At 39.6% G+C, this 16805-nt stretch overlaps 1 protein-coding gene across 1 annotated transcript; it reads right to left on the bottom strand.

The window, feature by feature from the left end:
• Window positions 1–7182: 7182 nt before the first annotated feature.
• On the bottom strand, window positions 7183–8188 carry LOC141547752 (mas-related G-protein coupled receptor member X1-like). Its single transcript, XM_074276278.1, has one exon. The coding sequence runs from the start codon at window positions 8080–8082 to the stop codon at window positions 7183–7185; it is 900 nt and encodes a 299-aa protein (XP_074132379.1). The 5' UTR covers window positions 8083–8188.
• Window positions 8189–16805: the final 8617 nt, after the last annotated feature.

Here is a 16805-nt window from a genome sequence, read left to right as displayed (position 1 = left end):
AACTCTCCTGAACTATTTGAGCTGGCTTCAGCTGTGGTCTAAAGTTCCTTCCCTGACTAAAACAATGAACTTTATTATTATTATTTTTAACAACTTTATTTTTATTTTTTTATTATTAATTTTTATAATTATAACATTTTCTTTGACAGTACATATGCATAGGTAATTTTTTTTTTTTACAACATTATCCCTTGCACTCCCTTCTGTTCCGAGTTTTTCCCCTCCTTCCCTCCACCCCCTCTCCTAGATGGCAGGCATTCCCATACATATTAAATATCTTATAGTATATCCTAGGTACAATATATATGTGCAGAACCACATTTTGTTGTTGTGGCAAAGGAAGGATTGTATTTGCAAGGTAAAAATAATCTGGGAAGAGAAACAAAACAAAACAAAACAAAACCAATGCTCTCAGTTTACACTCATTTCCCAGTGTTCCTTTTCTGGGTGTAGCTGATTCTGTCCATCATTGATCAATTGGAATTGGATTAGCTCTTCTCTATGTTGAAGATATTCACTTCCATCAGAATACATCCTCATACAGTATCATTGTTGAAGTGTATAATTATCCCCTAGTTCTACTCGTTTCACTCAGCATCAGTTGATGTAAGTCTCTCCAAGCCTCTCTGTATTCCTCCAGTTGGTCATTTCTTACAGAACAATAATATTCCACAACATTCATATACCATAACCCAGCACCTCTTTTAAAAATGGACAGTGGTTTAGATCCTGCTGAGAAAGAAGAATTAGAGAGAGCTCTGGTGGGGATAAGTAATTGGGGGTTGCTGAAGTGTGAACGGAGGCACCAGGGGAAGAGGCAGGGAGGCTGAGAAATTGTCAACTAGGCAGAGGATCGGCCCACCCACGGACCCATCTCCTTCTACCTGCTGCTGCTGCTGCTGCTGCTGCCAACGAGGCAACCCAGTCCAATCCTCTCATCTCTTCCCCCAATCCTGGGAGGCAGCAGCGGCTTGCTATCAAAGAGGGCTGGGCAGGGAGAACATGCTGGGACGTCCCTTGCGCCCGCAGAAATAGGCGGCTAAGGACCATGCTTGGACAGAAGAGATGAATCCTCTTCACGAAGGTCTAGGACCGTTTATGGAGCACACCCCGGATCGCCCAAAGAAGCCACCGAACTGATCTTCGGGTTTTACAGGACCTTGGACAGCAACGTCCTGAGCTCCCTCAAGTTCTGTCCATGGGTGTGGTACAGGATCCTAATCACCCCGGTGCCTGTCCTTCTGTTCTATTACCAGACAGTACCTTTATAGTATCTTTATAGGAAAGGACACTTGAATTTTTGGATGATTCTGGCATTGTTGGTCTACAAAATCCCATGAATTCTCCCAACTCGGACAAAATATAATTATCATGGAAGGGAAGGAAATGGGATGAATGGAAGTAAGACTACCTCACTGCATCAGTGATGGGCACCCCCAAGGTAGTCAGGTTAGTCCAATGGTGAATTATTTCAACTTGAGCCACAGACAGTGCAAGCTCAAGTTCCATGGAGATGTAATGGGGTTGGACTGTCCAAAGCACCTTGGACTTTGAAAGGTGCATCTGACCTTTCTCAACACACTCCCAGATTCAATGCCATTATGGAAAATTCACTCTATTATTCAGAGTGGTAATACTCCCATATCTTTGCATATCCATGATGTACCTCCAACTGAACTTAACAGTCCACAGGAAAAGTCTATAATAGGCCTTATATCATAGTTCCTAATGGTACAAATCAGCAGACATGACAACATCCTGGATGGATGTCTCAGTGTAATCCTATGCACTTTCACAAAGTAGTCTCTGGACTACATACCATAATCTAATCCAGTGTCAAATAACTCGACACAACAGACAAACCAGCACAGCCATCAGATCTCTCAAGTTTATGTGCCTGTCAGTTTTCCCAATATCTCAGTTCACTCAACCACTAACAATTCATTTATCTAGTAGTTCACAGTCTTTTTCTGCTCAAAGCCAATTTCACACTCAGAATAACCCACCTGAATTCCCAAAATGAAATAATTCTTCCAAACTGTGTCCCTTTGCACCTAGAACCTTTAATAATCCCTCCTCTGTCAATAATTATTGAACTTGAAATCAGTCTGCTGAATATGTAGCTATAACCTCCCCAAGAAGGGACAGTTAGGTGGCATAGCAAATATAGCACCAGCCCTAAAGTCAGGAAGATCTGAGTTCAAATCTGGCCTCAGACATTTAACACTTCCTAGCTGTGTGACTGTAAGCAAGTCACTTAACATACAGTAAGTCTCTCCAAGACTCTCTGTATTCATCCCGCTGGTCATTTCTTACAGGACAATAATATTCCATAACATTCATATACCATAATTTACCCAACCATTCTCCAATTGATGGGCATCCATTCATTTTCCAGTTTCTAGCCACTACAAAAAGAGCTGCCACAAACATTTTGGCACATACAGGTCCCTTTCCCCTCTTTAGTATTTCTTTGGGATATAAGCCCAGTAGTAGCACTGCTGGGTCAAAGGGTATGCACAGTTTGATAACTTTTTGGGCATAATTCCAGATTGCTCTCTAGAATGGCTGGATTCTTTCACAACTCCACCAACAATGCATCAGTGTCCCAGTTTTCCTGCATCCCCTCCAACATTCATCCTTATTTTTTCCTGTCATCTTAGCCAATGTGACAGGTGTATAGTAGTACTTCAGAATTGTTTTAATTTGCATTTCTCTGATCAATAGTGATTTAGAACACTTTCATATGAATGGAAATAGTTTCAATCTCATCATCTCAAAATTGTCTGTTCATATCCTTTGATCATTTATCAATTGGAGAATGGGTTGATTTCTTATAAATTAGAGTTAATTCTCTCTATATTTTGGAAATGAGGCCTTTATCAGAACCTTTAACTGTAAAAATGAAACCACCTGGGGCAGCTAGGTGGCGCAGTGGATAGAGCACCAGCCTTGAATTCAGGAGGACCCGAGTTCAAATCTGGGTTCAGACCTTAACACTTCCTAGCTGTGTGACCCTGGGCAAGTCACTTAACTCCAGCCTCAAAAAAAAAAAAAAAATGAAACCACCTATTCTTTTTTTTTTATTTAGAATTTTTTCCCCACAGTATATATGCATGAGTAATTGTTTTTATAATATTATCCCTTGTATTCATTTTTCCAAATTATCCCCCCCTTCCCTCCATTCCCTCCCCCCGATGACAGGCAATCCCATACATTTTACATGTGTTACAATATAACCTAGATACAATATATGTGTGTAAATACCATTTTCTTGTTGCACATTAAGTATTAGATTCTGAAGGTATAAGTAACCTGGGTAGATAGACAGTAGTGCTAACAATTTACATTCACTTCCCGGTGTTTCTTCTCTGGGTGTAGTTGTTTCTGTCCATCATTGATCAACTGGAAGTGAATTGGATGTTCTTTATGTTGAAGATATCTACTTCCATCAGAATACATCTTTATACAGCATTGAAGTGTACAGAGATCTTCTGGTTCTATTCATTTCACTCAGCATCAGTTGATGTAAGTCTCTCTAAGCCTCTCTGTATTCCTCCTGCTGGTCATTTCTTACAGAGCAATAATATTCCATAACCTTCAACCATAATTTGCCCAACCATTCTCCAATTGATGGACATCCATTCAACTTCCAGTTTCTAGGTACAACAAAAAGAGCTGCCACAAACATTTTGGCACATACAGGTCCCTTTCTGCTCTTTAGTATTTCTTTGGGATATAATCCCAATAACAGCAATGCTGGGTCAAAGGGTATGCACAGTTTGATAACTTTTTGGGCATAGTTCCAGATTGCTCTCCAGAATGGCTGGATTCTTTCACAACTCCACCAACAATGTATCAGTGTCCCAGTTTTCCCACATCCCCTCCAGCACTCATCATTATTTGTTCCTGTCATCTTAGCCAATCTGACAGGGAAACCACCTATTCTTAAAGAATGAGTGGGTTAAAAAAGAAATCAAAGAAAATATAACTTGATTAAAGAAAATACCAATAATGAGACAACATGTCAAAGCCTATGGCATACAAGCAAAGCAAATTTATATCCTTACATACTTGCATCAATAAAATCCAGAAAGAGCAGACCAAGAAATTGGGTATTCATTTAAACTGGAAAAAGAACAAATTGAAAAACTCATAGTGACCGGGTATTCATTTAAACTGGAAAAAGAACAAATTGAAAAACTCATAGTGACCACTAAATTGAAAATCCTAAAAAATAAAAAAATGAATTTAGTAGTATTTAATTAAGAAATAAAACAGGAAGTTGATTTTAAGGAAAAAGTCAATAAATTAGATAAATAACTGACAACTTTGATATTAAAAAATAGAGAAGGAAACCAGATCACTAATATTAAAAGTGAAAAGTGTTAAGCTACCATTAATGAAGATGAAACAAAATCAATTATATGGAGTTATTTTGTCCAATTATATGTCAATATATTTAGCAGTTTAAGTGAAATGGAAGCATATTTACAAAAATATAAGTTGCCTAGAAGTAGAAATAGAACAGCTACATACACACATTTTATGTATGTGTGTGTATGTATGTATACTTTTTTTTACCTTTAATTTTTTAAATAGTATTTTTCCCCAAACAGTTCTTAATATTCACCCCTGTACATCCAAATTTTTGTGTTCCAAATTTTTCTCCCTCTACCTCCCATTCTTCAAATAGGAAACCATTTGATACAGGTTCAACATGTGCAGTTCCTCCAAACATACTTCCATTTTCATCATGCTGCATGAGAAAGGACAGGTCAGAAGCAGAAAAAAATGTGAGAAATGGAAAAAAGCAAACAAAACAACAAAAATGTGGAAATACTATACTTTAATCCAGACCCTAGTCTCCATCTGTCTCTGGATGCAGATGGTAATTTCTATCACAAGTCTATTGGCATTTCCTTGTCACAGTTCAAAAGAGATAAGTCCATCACAATGGATCATCATATAATTTTTTTTGTTTTTTTTTTTTTGCATATTATTTTTTCTTTGTTTATTATAGTTTTTATTTACAAGATATATGCATGGGTAATTTTTCAGCATTGACAATTGCAAAACCTTTTGTTGCAATTTTTCCCTTCCTTCCCCCTGCCCCCTCCAATAGATGGCAGGTAGACCAATACATGTTAAATATGTTAAAGTATATGTTAAATCCAATATATGTATACTTATCCCATAGAGTTATTTTGCTGCACAAGAAGAATTGGACTTTGAAATAATATACAATTAACCTGTAAAGGAAATAAAAAATTCAAGCAGACAAAAAACGAGGGATTAGAAATGCTATGTAGTGGTTCACAGTCATTTCCCAGAGTTTTTTCACTGGGTGTAGCTGGGTCTATTCATTATTGAACAAATAGAACTGATTTGGTTCATCTCATTATTGAAGAGAGGCAGGTCATCATATAATTTGTTGTTACTGTGCACAATGTTGTCTTGGTCCTGCTCACTTTGCCCAGTAGCAGTTCATGCAAATCTTTCCAGCCTGCTCATCACTTCTGATAGAACAACAACACTCCATCAATTCAGATAACACAACCCAGTCAGCTGCTTTCCACTGATGGAGAGAATCGCTTATTTTTTATTTTTTCTTGAGGCAGTTGGGGTCAAGGGGCTTTTCCTTTGTCACCTAGCTAGGAAGTGTTAAATGTCTGAGGCCAGATTTGAACTCAGGTCCTCTTGACTTCAGGGCTGGGACTCTATCCACTGTGCCACATAGCTGCCTCTGATGGCTAGTATCCTTACAAATTTGAGCCAATTCTCTCTATATATATTAGAAATGAGGCTTTTATCAGAAACACTGGCTGTAAAATTATTTCCCCATCTTTCTGCTTCCCTTCTAAACTTGCATTTATTGGGTGTATCTTTATAAAACCTTTTAAATTTAATGTAATCAAAATTATCTATTTTCCCTTTCATAATGCTTTCTAGTTCTTCTTGCCATAAATTCCTCCTTTCTCCACAGATTCAGATCAGAAGTAGACTATTTGTTGTTTTCATAATTTGCTTATGGTTTCATGGTTTATGTCTAAATCATGAACCCATTTTAAACTTATCTTGGTATAGGGTGCTTTGAACAGAGCTATTTTAGAAAAAGAAATTGAACAGGCCATAAATGAGCTTTGAGGAAAAAAACCACTTGCTATAGATGATTTATAAGTGAATCTTATCCAACATTTAAAATTAGCTAATTCTAATATTAGATAAATTGTTTGAAAAATAGTTAAAGTTGAGTTTCTACCAGCCTCCTATTAAGAAATAAATATGATATGGATGCCTAAACCATAAAGAGTAAAAACAGGGGAAGAAAGATATTGACTAATTTGACTAATGAGTATGAAGGCAAAAATATAAAATATTAGCTAAAAATTATAACAATATATAAAACTCACTTAGTTATAACAAAAATATAATTTATAACTAAGTGGGTTTTATATATTAGAAATGCAGGGTGGATGTTTTAACACAAAGATGGATTATATAAATAATAAAACTTTAGAAATATCATGTGATCACTCTATTCTGTATGTAGACCAGATCAAATATGGGATTTGAAAGAACAGAAGTAAAGTCATTATCCCTAGAGAAATCAAATGGAGGTTGAACAGTGACTATTTGTTGTGGAAATCTTCCTCTCGACTGTTGATTGACACAGGAGCCCCTGGACATCAGTCCCTAGGTAAAGGAGCCTCCAGCAAGCTATGGAGCTCCAAAATACCCAGATTGGGCCCAGAATTAGGAAGATCTGAGTTCCAAGCCAGTCTCAGATACTTACTTGTTTTGGAAGCCTAAGCAAGTCATTGAACCTCTGCCTGCCTCAGTTTCCTCAAGTGTAAAATGGATATCTGCAGACCACATACCTCCCAGGTGTATTGTGAGGATTAAATGAGATCCTTTAAAGGACCTAGAACAATTCCAGCTGCCTGGTATACAATAGGCACCTAATAAAGGTTCATTGCCTAGAGTTTATGTTTTAGGCGTTCACATAAATAACAGCAGGAAAATTCTGATTTTCCTCCCAGGGAGGGGGGAGCTACCGAGCCTGGGGCAGGGGGCTCATTTCAAGAGATGCTGTATCTGAGAATCTTATTCTTAGGCTCAGAATGAGGTCTCCTGGCTGCCGGTGTGGGGGGTGTTGGTTGTCCGGCCTCCTGACTCCTGCTAGTCCCTGAGGGCCCTCTGGAGCACCAGCCTGAGCGGCTCCCTCCGCTTGTGCCCGAGTCTGCCCACGAAGAAGTAAATGAGGGGGTTCACGCTGCTGTTCACACAGGCCAGGGGTTCATAGAGCCAATGAGGAATGAGATCTATGTGGAAATATAAAAACAGGACAGCCCAGATCCCCAGGGGCAGGCCGCACAGCAGGAACGCGAGGACCGCGAGCAGGACCAGGAGGTAGAGCCTGGGGGGCCGCTGGCGCTGGGAGCTGCACTGCACCTTCAGCAGCAGCGTCAGGCTGGACACGCACAGCACGCACGTGAGCAGGAGGAAATACACAAACTGAAAGATGACTAAGTTGGTACATGGCATAGATAAATAGTCCCAAAAGACAAAAGGCACTAACCCGATCATCCCGGCCAGAGCCCAGATCCCGGCGCAGACCGCGGCCGACGTGTGCTTGGGGCGGTGACACCGGTACCAGAGCGGGAAGAGCGCCGAGAGACAGCGCTCGGTGCTGATCGCCGCCAGGAGGCTCAGGCCCGCATTGTAGGACATGAACGTGAGGAAGCTCAGTATTTTCAGCGTTAAAAGATTAAAAATATATCCCCAAAATGCATGTATACTGAACAGAAAGGCGCTACAAAGGAAGAGCGCGTCGGCCATCGCCAGGTTGAGGATGTAGACGGAGAAGGGGGTCCTCTGGACGCGGAAGCCCAGGAGCCACAGGACGGCGCCGTTCCCCAGCAGCCCGAGCGGGGCAAGGAGCAGAATGAGGATCCGCATCCAGTCATCAAAGTCAAGGCCTCCAGATGAACTCTCAGTATTCTCTGTTGAATTGTCAGAACCATACCCTGGATATTCAGTGGTGGGGGCCCCAGTCATGTTGGGTGGTCCGTGCTCCATGAAGCTCCGCTCCTCTCAGACACCCTGGGGACACAGAGACATGAAAGGACATCAGGGAGTGACCCCGCCAGTTATGCCTCTCTCTCCCTTCAAGAGTCAGAACCTCCTCTTCTTCACTGCCTTTTTTCAGGGTGCAGCTAGGGGGCGTCACAGGGCATAGAGGTGTGGGCCTAGGGAAAAGATGAATTATAACTTTTTCAAACTTACTAGTGAGAAAAATCATTTTCACCCATATGAATAACTCATTATTAAGATTAATATGTGGTGCAGTGGATAGAGCACCAGCTCTGAATTCAGGAGGACCCGAGTTCAAAATGTAGTCTCAGACACTTAACCCTTCCTAGATGTGTGACCCTGGGCAAGTCACTTAACCCCAGCCTCAGGGGGAAAAAAACCCAACAGATTAAGACTTTACCTTCCTATTTTTGATTAAGAAACCAGCCCCCAGTAGATATAATCTGTCTCTGAACGACATTTCTGATGCATGAATTTGCTCAAATCCTTGAGGATTTCTCCATCATGAGAGAGAAGTTCATGTAGGTATTAGAGATGTCTCTCCTTGGCTGAGAATTGCCAGGTATGCCTTGTGAGCTGGTAGGATGGGCCCAAGAGGTAAAAAGGGGCTGGGCCTCTGAGGCAGGAGGTTGTGTCTTACAAGTGTTAAGGGAACTTAAAAAGTTCCTTGAGATGAAGAGGCGTGCCCTCTTGCTAGATCTCCCCTGGGCACAGCATTAACTGCGGGTGCCCCCCTTTGGTGACTCCACCTACACAGTGCTGAGTGGGCTAGGTATGAGGTAATCCCAGAGGAGAGTAAATATAAATAACCAGCTTTGAGTCCATATCTGCAAAGAGAGACCCAGGCACACAGAGGCACACTTGCTCTTGTCTCCTGCTGAGATTACCAACAAGAAAGGCTATTTTGCACCTCAAGGTCGGCTCATCTTTATGTGTATGGGGGTATCCCAAAGACTGGCTGTATGGTCTTGGCAGTCTAGAATAGGGTACACAGAAGGTCTGGTACATGTCTTACCCATTCACTTTCATGATTCATTGGCTGAGGAGAGATGGAGGCTTTGTCCAGATACCTGGGGGCAGCTAAAGCTCCTCATGCCCCCAGCAGGTGGAGGAAGGAGAAGGCTCTTGTCCAGCTCCCAGTGGACCTCCACAGTGATTGTTGATCTCCACCCTCAGGCACAGCCCCCTTTCTAAAGACTTTTCAAGAATTTAATACTCTCCAGAGTCATTTTTGGCTTGCTGGTAAAATCTAATCTCAAGGTCTTATTTCCTAGCCATCACTAAAAATATTATTAATTGCCCCAAAATTGTCTCCAGGACTTGTCATTACTGACATTGATTGTGTAACCCTGGACACATTCTTCAGCATTTCTCTCCCTGTGGTTACAAATTGCAAAATGAGACTAAAAAATAGCAGGAACCTCACAGAGATCTTTAGAAGATCAAATGAAACAGTATTTGGGCTGTGCTTAACACTGTGCTTAGCATCCAACTATTCCATTATAAATAAGCTGGTTTCAGTTTCTCCTTTGGCTTTCTTGTCATGATGTGACTGAAAGGTATAGAAATGAGTCTTTTGGAGAAGATTGGGGTACACGTGTCTCACCTTTCTTCTTGACCACACTCAAATTCACCCTTTGTTTCCTTTTCTCTTTCTTTAGTACTTGGGGATTTGGCTCCTTCTAAATCCAAAGTGGACAGGCCTAAGAGTGGGTGGAACCACTTAATTTAAAACAATGGACATTTGTTTAATTGTTAGATGTATGCATCCACTTTCAGTTTCTTTACTCTTTGATCAGTTCACAAATTCATCCATCCTATTATTTATATTTTAAAATATTTATCAATAACTTTTCCTTATGCATAATTTATATTATTGTATATGCTCTTCTCCCCAGAAAATCAATTTTTCAAAGTCAAAGTGAATGGGAACAGTGAAGATTCCTAAGAGAATATAGGGTAAAATAGACAGATCTTAGACCTAATCTTCAGGAAGTCACTTAACCCCTAGGAATTAGGCAGTGTTGTTGACTATTCATCAATTGTTACTTCCTTCTCAGTCTATCCAAAGAATTTAAAAATCAACAGGAAAGCTACAGCTAGTTGGTGTAATGGATAAAGCACCAACTTCGAAGTCAGGAGGACCTGAGTTCAAATATCGGCTCAGACACTTAGCATTTCCTAGTTGTGTGTCCCTGGGCAAGTCACTTAAACCCAATTGCCTCAGAAGAAAAAAAAAAGCAATAGGAAGGAGGGGATGTCCCCATGTCTTTTCTACTATATAATCCATTCTCTTTCTGCCATGTGCCACACATCATGTTGGATTGTCCAGTTGATATGCTTGGACCTCTTCTTGCAATGATGGAATAAATGCTTTCACTTTGTATCTGGAGGTGCTTCCAAGTTGTTGATTTGGTTAAGGGAGGAGTCTAGCACCCCATCCCACACAGATTATGGGGTTGTCCAGGATTTGTAACTTCCCAGAGAGCTGGCTGGGGGTTGTCAAAGAGGGCAGCTGACAGGTTGACAGATTGTCTCCAATGGTCCTGGAGATCAGACTCCCAGCCTCCCTCTCTGTGAAGTCTGGACCCAACATGGAAGCTCTCTATAAAAACAGAAAGCAGAAATAAAATTTCTAAAGAAAATGCTTGTTGTTTCTATCTGGAGATGGTTCCAAGTAATCAGTTTGGGTAAGGGGAGGGATGTCTAGCATCCCATCCCACATGAAAGAATCAAATAAAAGAGAAAAATATATCGGTGTATGAAATAATTCATTTGGATGCCTACTGTGTTCCTATCAGTAGTAACCCATTTCATAGAATAATAAAATGATAGTGATCACAAATTCTGCATATTAAACCCTAGAAATATGAGCTGTAGATTTCAAGTTTACTTGCTTATATCATGTGGAGCTAACTAGAAGTCCTCCTTCCCCTGGTTTTCCTTGTTATACAGTGACCAATCCTATTGTGTTAGAGGAGACTCTACTCCATGGAAAATCTTCCAATTTATTTTTGTACCTCAGGACCATTTTCTCCTGTCCAACATGAGCAGGTGACCATCATATGATCATGCCATGAGCACTTATACAGGGGAGATGGCTCCAATCTGTGACCTCCCTGCTGATGTGTCATTTGTGAACTTTAAGAACAAGCTCTATCAACCAATGGTTTCTCTATTTCACCAAGCCTGGTTTTTTGTTTTGTTTTGTTTTGTTTTTTTGTCTATTTGGGTATCAAACTTTATAAACACAAGGCCCTGGAAGAATAGGGCATTTTTTATCAGGAGGAAGATCTGAGGTCCATTTCATTAGAGGGGACTATGAACCATGGGCTCAGAGTTCCACCTCAGTCTCTCTTATTTAGATTGGACGCTTTTAATCCCCATATTTTTGGCATCTTGAGATGGGATGCTGATGTTCACAACTGAACTTCTTAAATCTGAGCCCTGCAAAGGCTTCTGAAAGGAAGTACAATCCAGAAAGAATTTTCACTGATGGCTACATCTCAGACACTGGTTCTAAGCTCTTGGATTCCTCTTATTGTCTGCGCTCAAAGGGGAAATTTCAGTGTTTCACAGTGGGGCAAGGAACCCTGCTAGAGGATCCTCTAATCAGTTCGAGGACGGGTAGGCTTTAGAGGAGTGTTCCTCCACTGGAGAGCCCTGACTACATCTTGAGGGAGGAATAATTCAGACCAGTAGCCTTAGGGGAGACATTTCCCAACTCGGAGAGAAGCCTATGGCTATCCTGGGAGGAGTCCCACCCACCTCTAACCTGAGAAGAAGGCTCCTTTTGGATTTACCGAGATGAGGAAAAGCAAAGGTTAGTTCATTTGTATTTACTTAGGATTCAATTAGGCACTGGCCATCAGAGCTCAATTTTCAGAAAGTCTTAAAGGAAACAGGTATAAAATTTGCTGAATATTCACTTCTCAAGGACCTATATAGGCCCTGTTTGATCTTTCTTAGGACCCTAGAGGATAAAACCAGAAAAAGAATAGAAAAGTTTGGGAGAATTTTACATAGTGAATCCCTGAATATTATAATATTAACTGTAGATGGTAGCTAGGCAGAACTCAGGTGGTTAGAAGATGACATCCTTCAAGTCCTAATGGTCTCTAGCACCCTTTTGGGGAATATCTCAGAGAGTATAAACTAAAAGGTGGATACTTCAGAAATATAGCTCAATTCTTCAAGGGGATGTTCCAACTAAGAGCACCGCTCCTTCCTGGGGATACTCACAGGAGAGAGGGGCAAGGTAGAAAAGGAGAAATGCTTCCTACAGGACCCCCTCCTTGGAATAGGGGTGGACTCCTTCTGGGAGGATGACTAAAGAGAGCTAGTTTGTTATGAAAAGTTTGTTTGGAGAATAAAAAATGTGTGAAGGGGTCTATTTTGTCTGAAATATAGAACTTTTAATTACTTAGAAAGATATGGAATTTTATTGAATAATCCTTCAAGAGCACCTTTGAATCAATGAAGTATGGATATTACTCAATTCTTTCACATTCTCAGTTTTCTTTTCTGTGATTGCACTTTGGCAAAAAGTCAGCCTATAGGGAGTGTTAGCCCAGCACTCTATATAATTCTTTTCTATTAACTGGGTCTTGCCTCTCCTTGCCTAACTGCTTGAGAGGAGGGAGGATGCCCTTTTTCTCTGAGATCCTAATAAAATTCCCTTCTGCTTTTGCCTTAAGAAATCTCCTTAATTTATCTGATTTAGTTGAGCCAGGTGGTCTTGTCCCTCACAGTATGATCAACAAAAAGAAACAGATTGCAAAAAAATTAAGTTCACAAAAATATTTAAAAGAAGACAATTTTTTTTCTTCCCACACTTGTCTTATTAGAGACTGCTGAGATAAAAGGCAGATTCAGTAATAAATTGAAAATTAAAATAAAAAAGATGTTTGGAAACCAAGTTGTTAAAAAAAGAAAAATATTTTTTCATTTCTAAATTATAATTTGGATGTTTTTATAAATTATTATGATAAACATATGGAAGTACTATCAAACCTTAGAGGTTAATAAAATCTCTAATAAGAACAAAATTCACCGATCAGTTCTTTTTAAAAAGTGATCATTACAATAACTAGAAATGGATTTAAATCTGAAGTTTGCTTTTTGAGAACTATCTCATTTATCATTAGATATCTTCAGGAGAAATTTAACAAAGTAGGAATTCAAGGAAGTGTTATAAAAAAAAGCTTAGGAAATGGTATAGCAGAAATTAGATTTAGAATCTTGTGAGCTTAAATAATTCTGCAACTCAAAATTTTAAAAAGGAAACATATTTGCTAATCTTGAAAAAGTTTTAGCTAACCAATCTCCAAGTCTGAAAATTTGGTGTATCAATATGTGAAATTAGATTTAATTTTAGTGTAGAATAAAGTGTAGAATTGAGTGTAGAAGTTTACTGAATTTTGGGATAAATTTATGGAAGGAAGGAATTTTTATTCTTCAAAGACAGAATAAGATAAACTTAGAGCATTTTCAGGAAAGAATAAATAGGTCTCTTATTGTAGGTTGAACAATTTTAATACCCACATAAACACAACTAACCATTTTAGGAACTAAAGCCAATAATATACTGTGTTGCATATCTATAATTCTCCACTTCTAGAAAGGAGGGAAGGAAATGCAATAATCCTTTGACTGATATTCTGCACCAAACTGTAATAAACTTTTGTTCATTTCTTACTCTTTTGAGATACTGTCCCTACCCTGAGATAGCAGACTTTCAGGGAGAGTAGGCAGAGGGGAGGGGATGCTGCAGCAGGTGCTCACTAGATGTAGGCAACTGACCAGCACTGAATATGAATAAGTGCAGGTGTCTGGATTGTTCATTGCTTTGGGTTCAACCTCTTCGGTGACAAATTATGTTCTTAGGCACAGATATCTGTGAATGGGGGTGTCTGTGAATGCAGATTTAGACAAGGAGACAAATCAAGGAGATATGGGGTTTATCACTCACCCTGAGCCAGAGCCTGGGCTTAGAGAATTGAGAAGAAGAACTTTCAGACCCTCAAATGTAGGGACTTTTGAAATACTACAAACTGAACTCTCCCTTCCTGCCTGGGCCCATATTACAATATGTCTGAAGACATGCCTCCTAGAGAAAAGAAAATATCGAATATAGCAGCAGAAACTTCTGTAACCCCTATTTCCATGACTGACCCATTTTCCAGCTATAACATTGAGGAGATCATTAAAAATATATGAAGAAAGGATTAAACTCACCGAAAATTCTTCAGTAGATCTAAGGATCACAAATAATTACCAAGAAAAGCTCCAGATTGAGAATTAGTCTTTTCCCTCTCCAGGGTCCTGATCACTCCTGTGCTTGGTCCTGCTGCTGATGCTCACACCTTTCCTCAGGAATTTCTTTGTCAGAGTCAGGGGCATAAGGGATGGGAGAGGAGCCAGATTAAGGGCAATTCCTCCCTTACTCTTATATTCCACTCCCTCTTCTCCGAATCCCATAGGCCTAGCCAAATGATTTTCTATTTGCTTTCAGGCACAGAGGGTGGGGAATTCACAAACACAAGCCTCAGGAAATGAACTCCCCACAGCCTTCAAGTGCAGATAAAGCTTCCTGAATGGTCCTTTCTCTGGTAAAAACTTTGATTCTCTTTAAACATCCACCTGCCCAGTAGGGCATAAAAGGAATTGTTGTTGACTGGTATGTCCATTATCCCCAAATGCACTGATCTTTTCCATTATTCTTACATACTTAACAGCATAGTTCCTACAAATATGATTGTAGTTCCTATAACAAGTGCCAATACGCCTCTTTTCTAGCTCTCATGGAACTTTTCTGAAAGAGAAATTATGTAATCTCTGGTTGCCTCAGTTTTCCATCAAGATCTAAGAGCCTCAGATTTCCTTAGACTTCAGGTTTCTATTAGAGTGAAGTTTGGACTGGCAGGAGCTTTGGATTTTAAGATTATAATAAGGAAAAAGAATGTAAGTACACTTATAAAAGCATATATACATTAAAAAATTTTTAAAATTAATTTTATAATTATAACTTTTTTTGTTGACAGTACATATGTGTAATGTGCTGTTGTCTCCAGAAACTGTCGATCATTCTCTGGTCTAGAGGAGAGACTTCTTCCTCCAGAGAGCCGCCTTAAGTCTGGTCCAGACAAGACTCTCTATCTCTCGAGTGCTGCCCTTTTTTATCCTCCCAGAGAATGGGCATGGGATAACGCAAGGGCTTCTGGGGAAAATTACTTCAACCAATGAACTTGCTCCTCCTAAGCATGCAAGCTCCTCCCCAGGAGGTCACAGAAGTAAAACTCCCAGTAAAGGCCCGGACTAGAGAATTGTCAAGTACAGACTTAGCACTTAGTAAGAACTTATCACCTCATTATCTCATTACCACTGATTAAGAACCTAACACATATGCATAGGTAATTTTTTTTTTTTTTTTTGTTTACAACATTATCCCTTGTACTCCCTTCTGTTCCGAATTTTCCCTCTCCTTCCTTCCACCCCCTCCCCTAGATGGCAGGCATTCCCATACATATTAAATATCTTATAGTATGTGCTTGGTACAATATATATGTGCAGAACCGAATTTTGTTGTTGTTGTCATTGCAAAGGAAGAATTGTGTTCGGAAGGTAAAAATAATCTGAGAAGAAAAACAAAACAAAAACAAACAACAACAACAACAAAAAAATGCTCATAGTTTACACCCATTTCCCAGTGTTCCTTTTCTGGATGTAGCTGATTCTGTCCATCATTGATCAATTGGAATTGGATTAGCTCTTCTCTATGTTGAAGATATCCACTTCCATCAGAATACATCCTCATACAGTACCATTGTTGAAGTGTATAATGATCTCCTAGTTCTATTCATTTCACTCAGCATCAGTTGATGTCTCTCCAAGCCTCCCTGTATTCCTCCTGTTGGTCATTTCTTACAGAACAATAATATTCCATAACCTTCATATACCATAATTTACCCAACCCTTCTCCAATTGATGGGCATCCATTCATTTTCCAGTTTCTAGCCACTACAAAAAGGGCTGCCAGAAACATTTTGGCACATACAGGTCCCTTTCCCTTCTTTAGTATTTCCTTGGAAAATAAGCCCAGTAGTAGCACTGCTGGGTCAAAGGGTACACACATTTTGATAACTTTTTGGGCATAATTCCAGATTGCTCTCCAGAATGGCTGGATTCTTCCACAACTCCACCAACAATGCACCAGTGTCCCAGTTTTCCCACATCCCCTCCAACATTCATCATTATTTTTTCCTGTCATCTTAGCCAATCTGACAGGTGTGTAGTGGTATCTCAGAGTTGTCTTAATTTGCATTTCTCTGATCAATAGTGATTTGGAACACTTTCATATGAGTGGAAATAGTTTTAATTTCATCATCTGAAAATTGTCTGTTGGTATCCTTTGACCATTTTTCAATTGGAGAATGGCTTGATTTCTTAAAAATTAAAGTCAAATCTCTGTATATTTTGGAGATGAGGCCTTTATCAGAACCTTTAACTGTAAAAATGTTTTCCCAATTTGTTACTTCCCTTCTAATCTTGTTTGCATTAGTTTTGTTTGTGCAGAAACTTTTTAATTTGATGGAATCAAAATTTTCTATTTTGTGATCAATAATGATTTCTAGTTCTCCTTTGGTCACAAATTCCTTCCTCCTTCACAAGACTGAGAGGCAAACTATCCTATGTTCCTCTAATTTACT

This window comes from Sminthopsis crassicaudata, chromosome 6 (genome assembly GCF_048593235.1).
Source record: "Sminthopsis crassicaudata isolate SCR6 chromosome 6, ASM4859323v1, whole genome shotgun sequence".
NCBI classification, from domain to species: Eukaryota; Metazoa; Chordata; class Mammalia; order Dasyuromorphia; family Dasyuridae; genus Sminthopsis; species Sminthopsis crassicaudata.
Note: the sequence above shows the minus strand (reverse complement) of the source record. Positions and strands in the feature narration are given on the sequence as shown.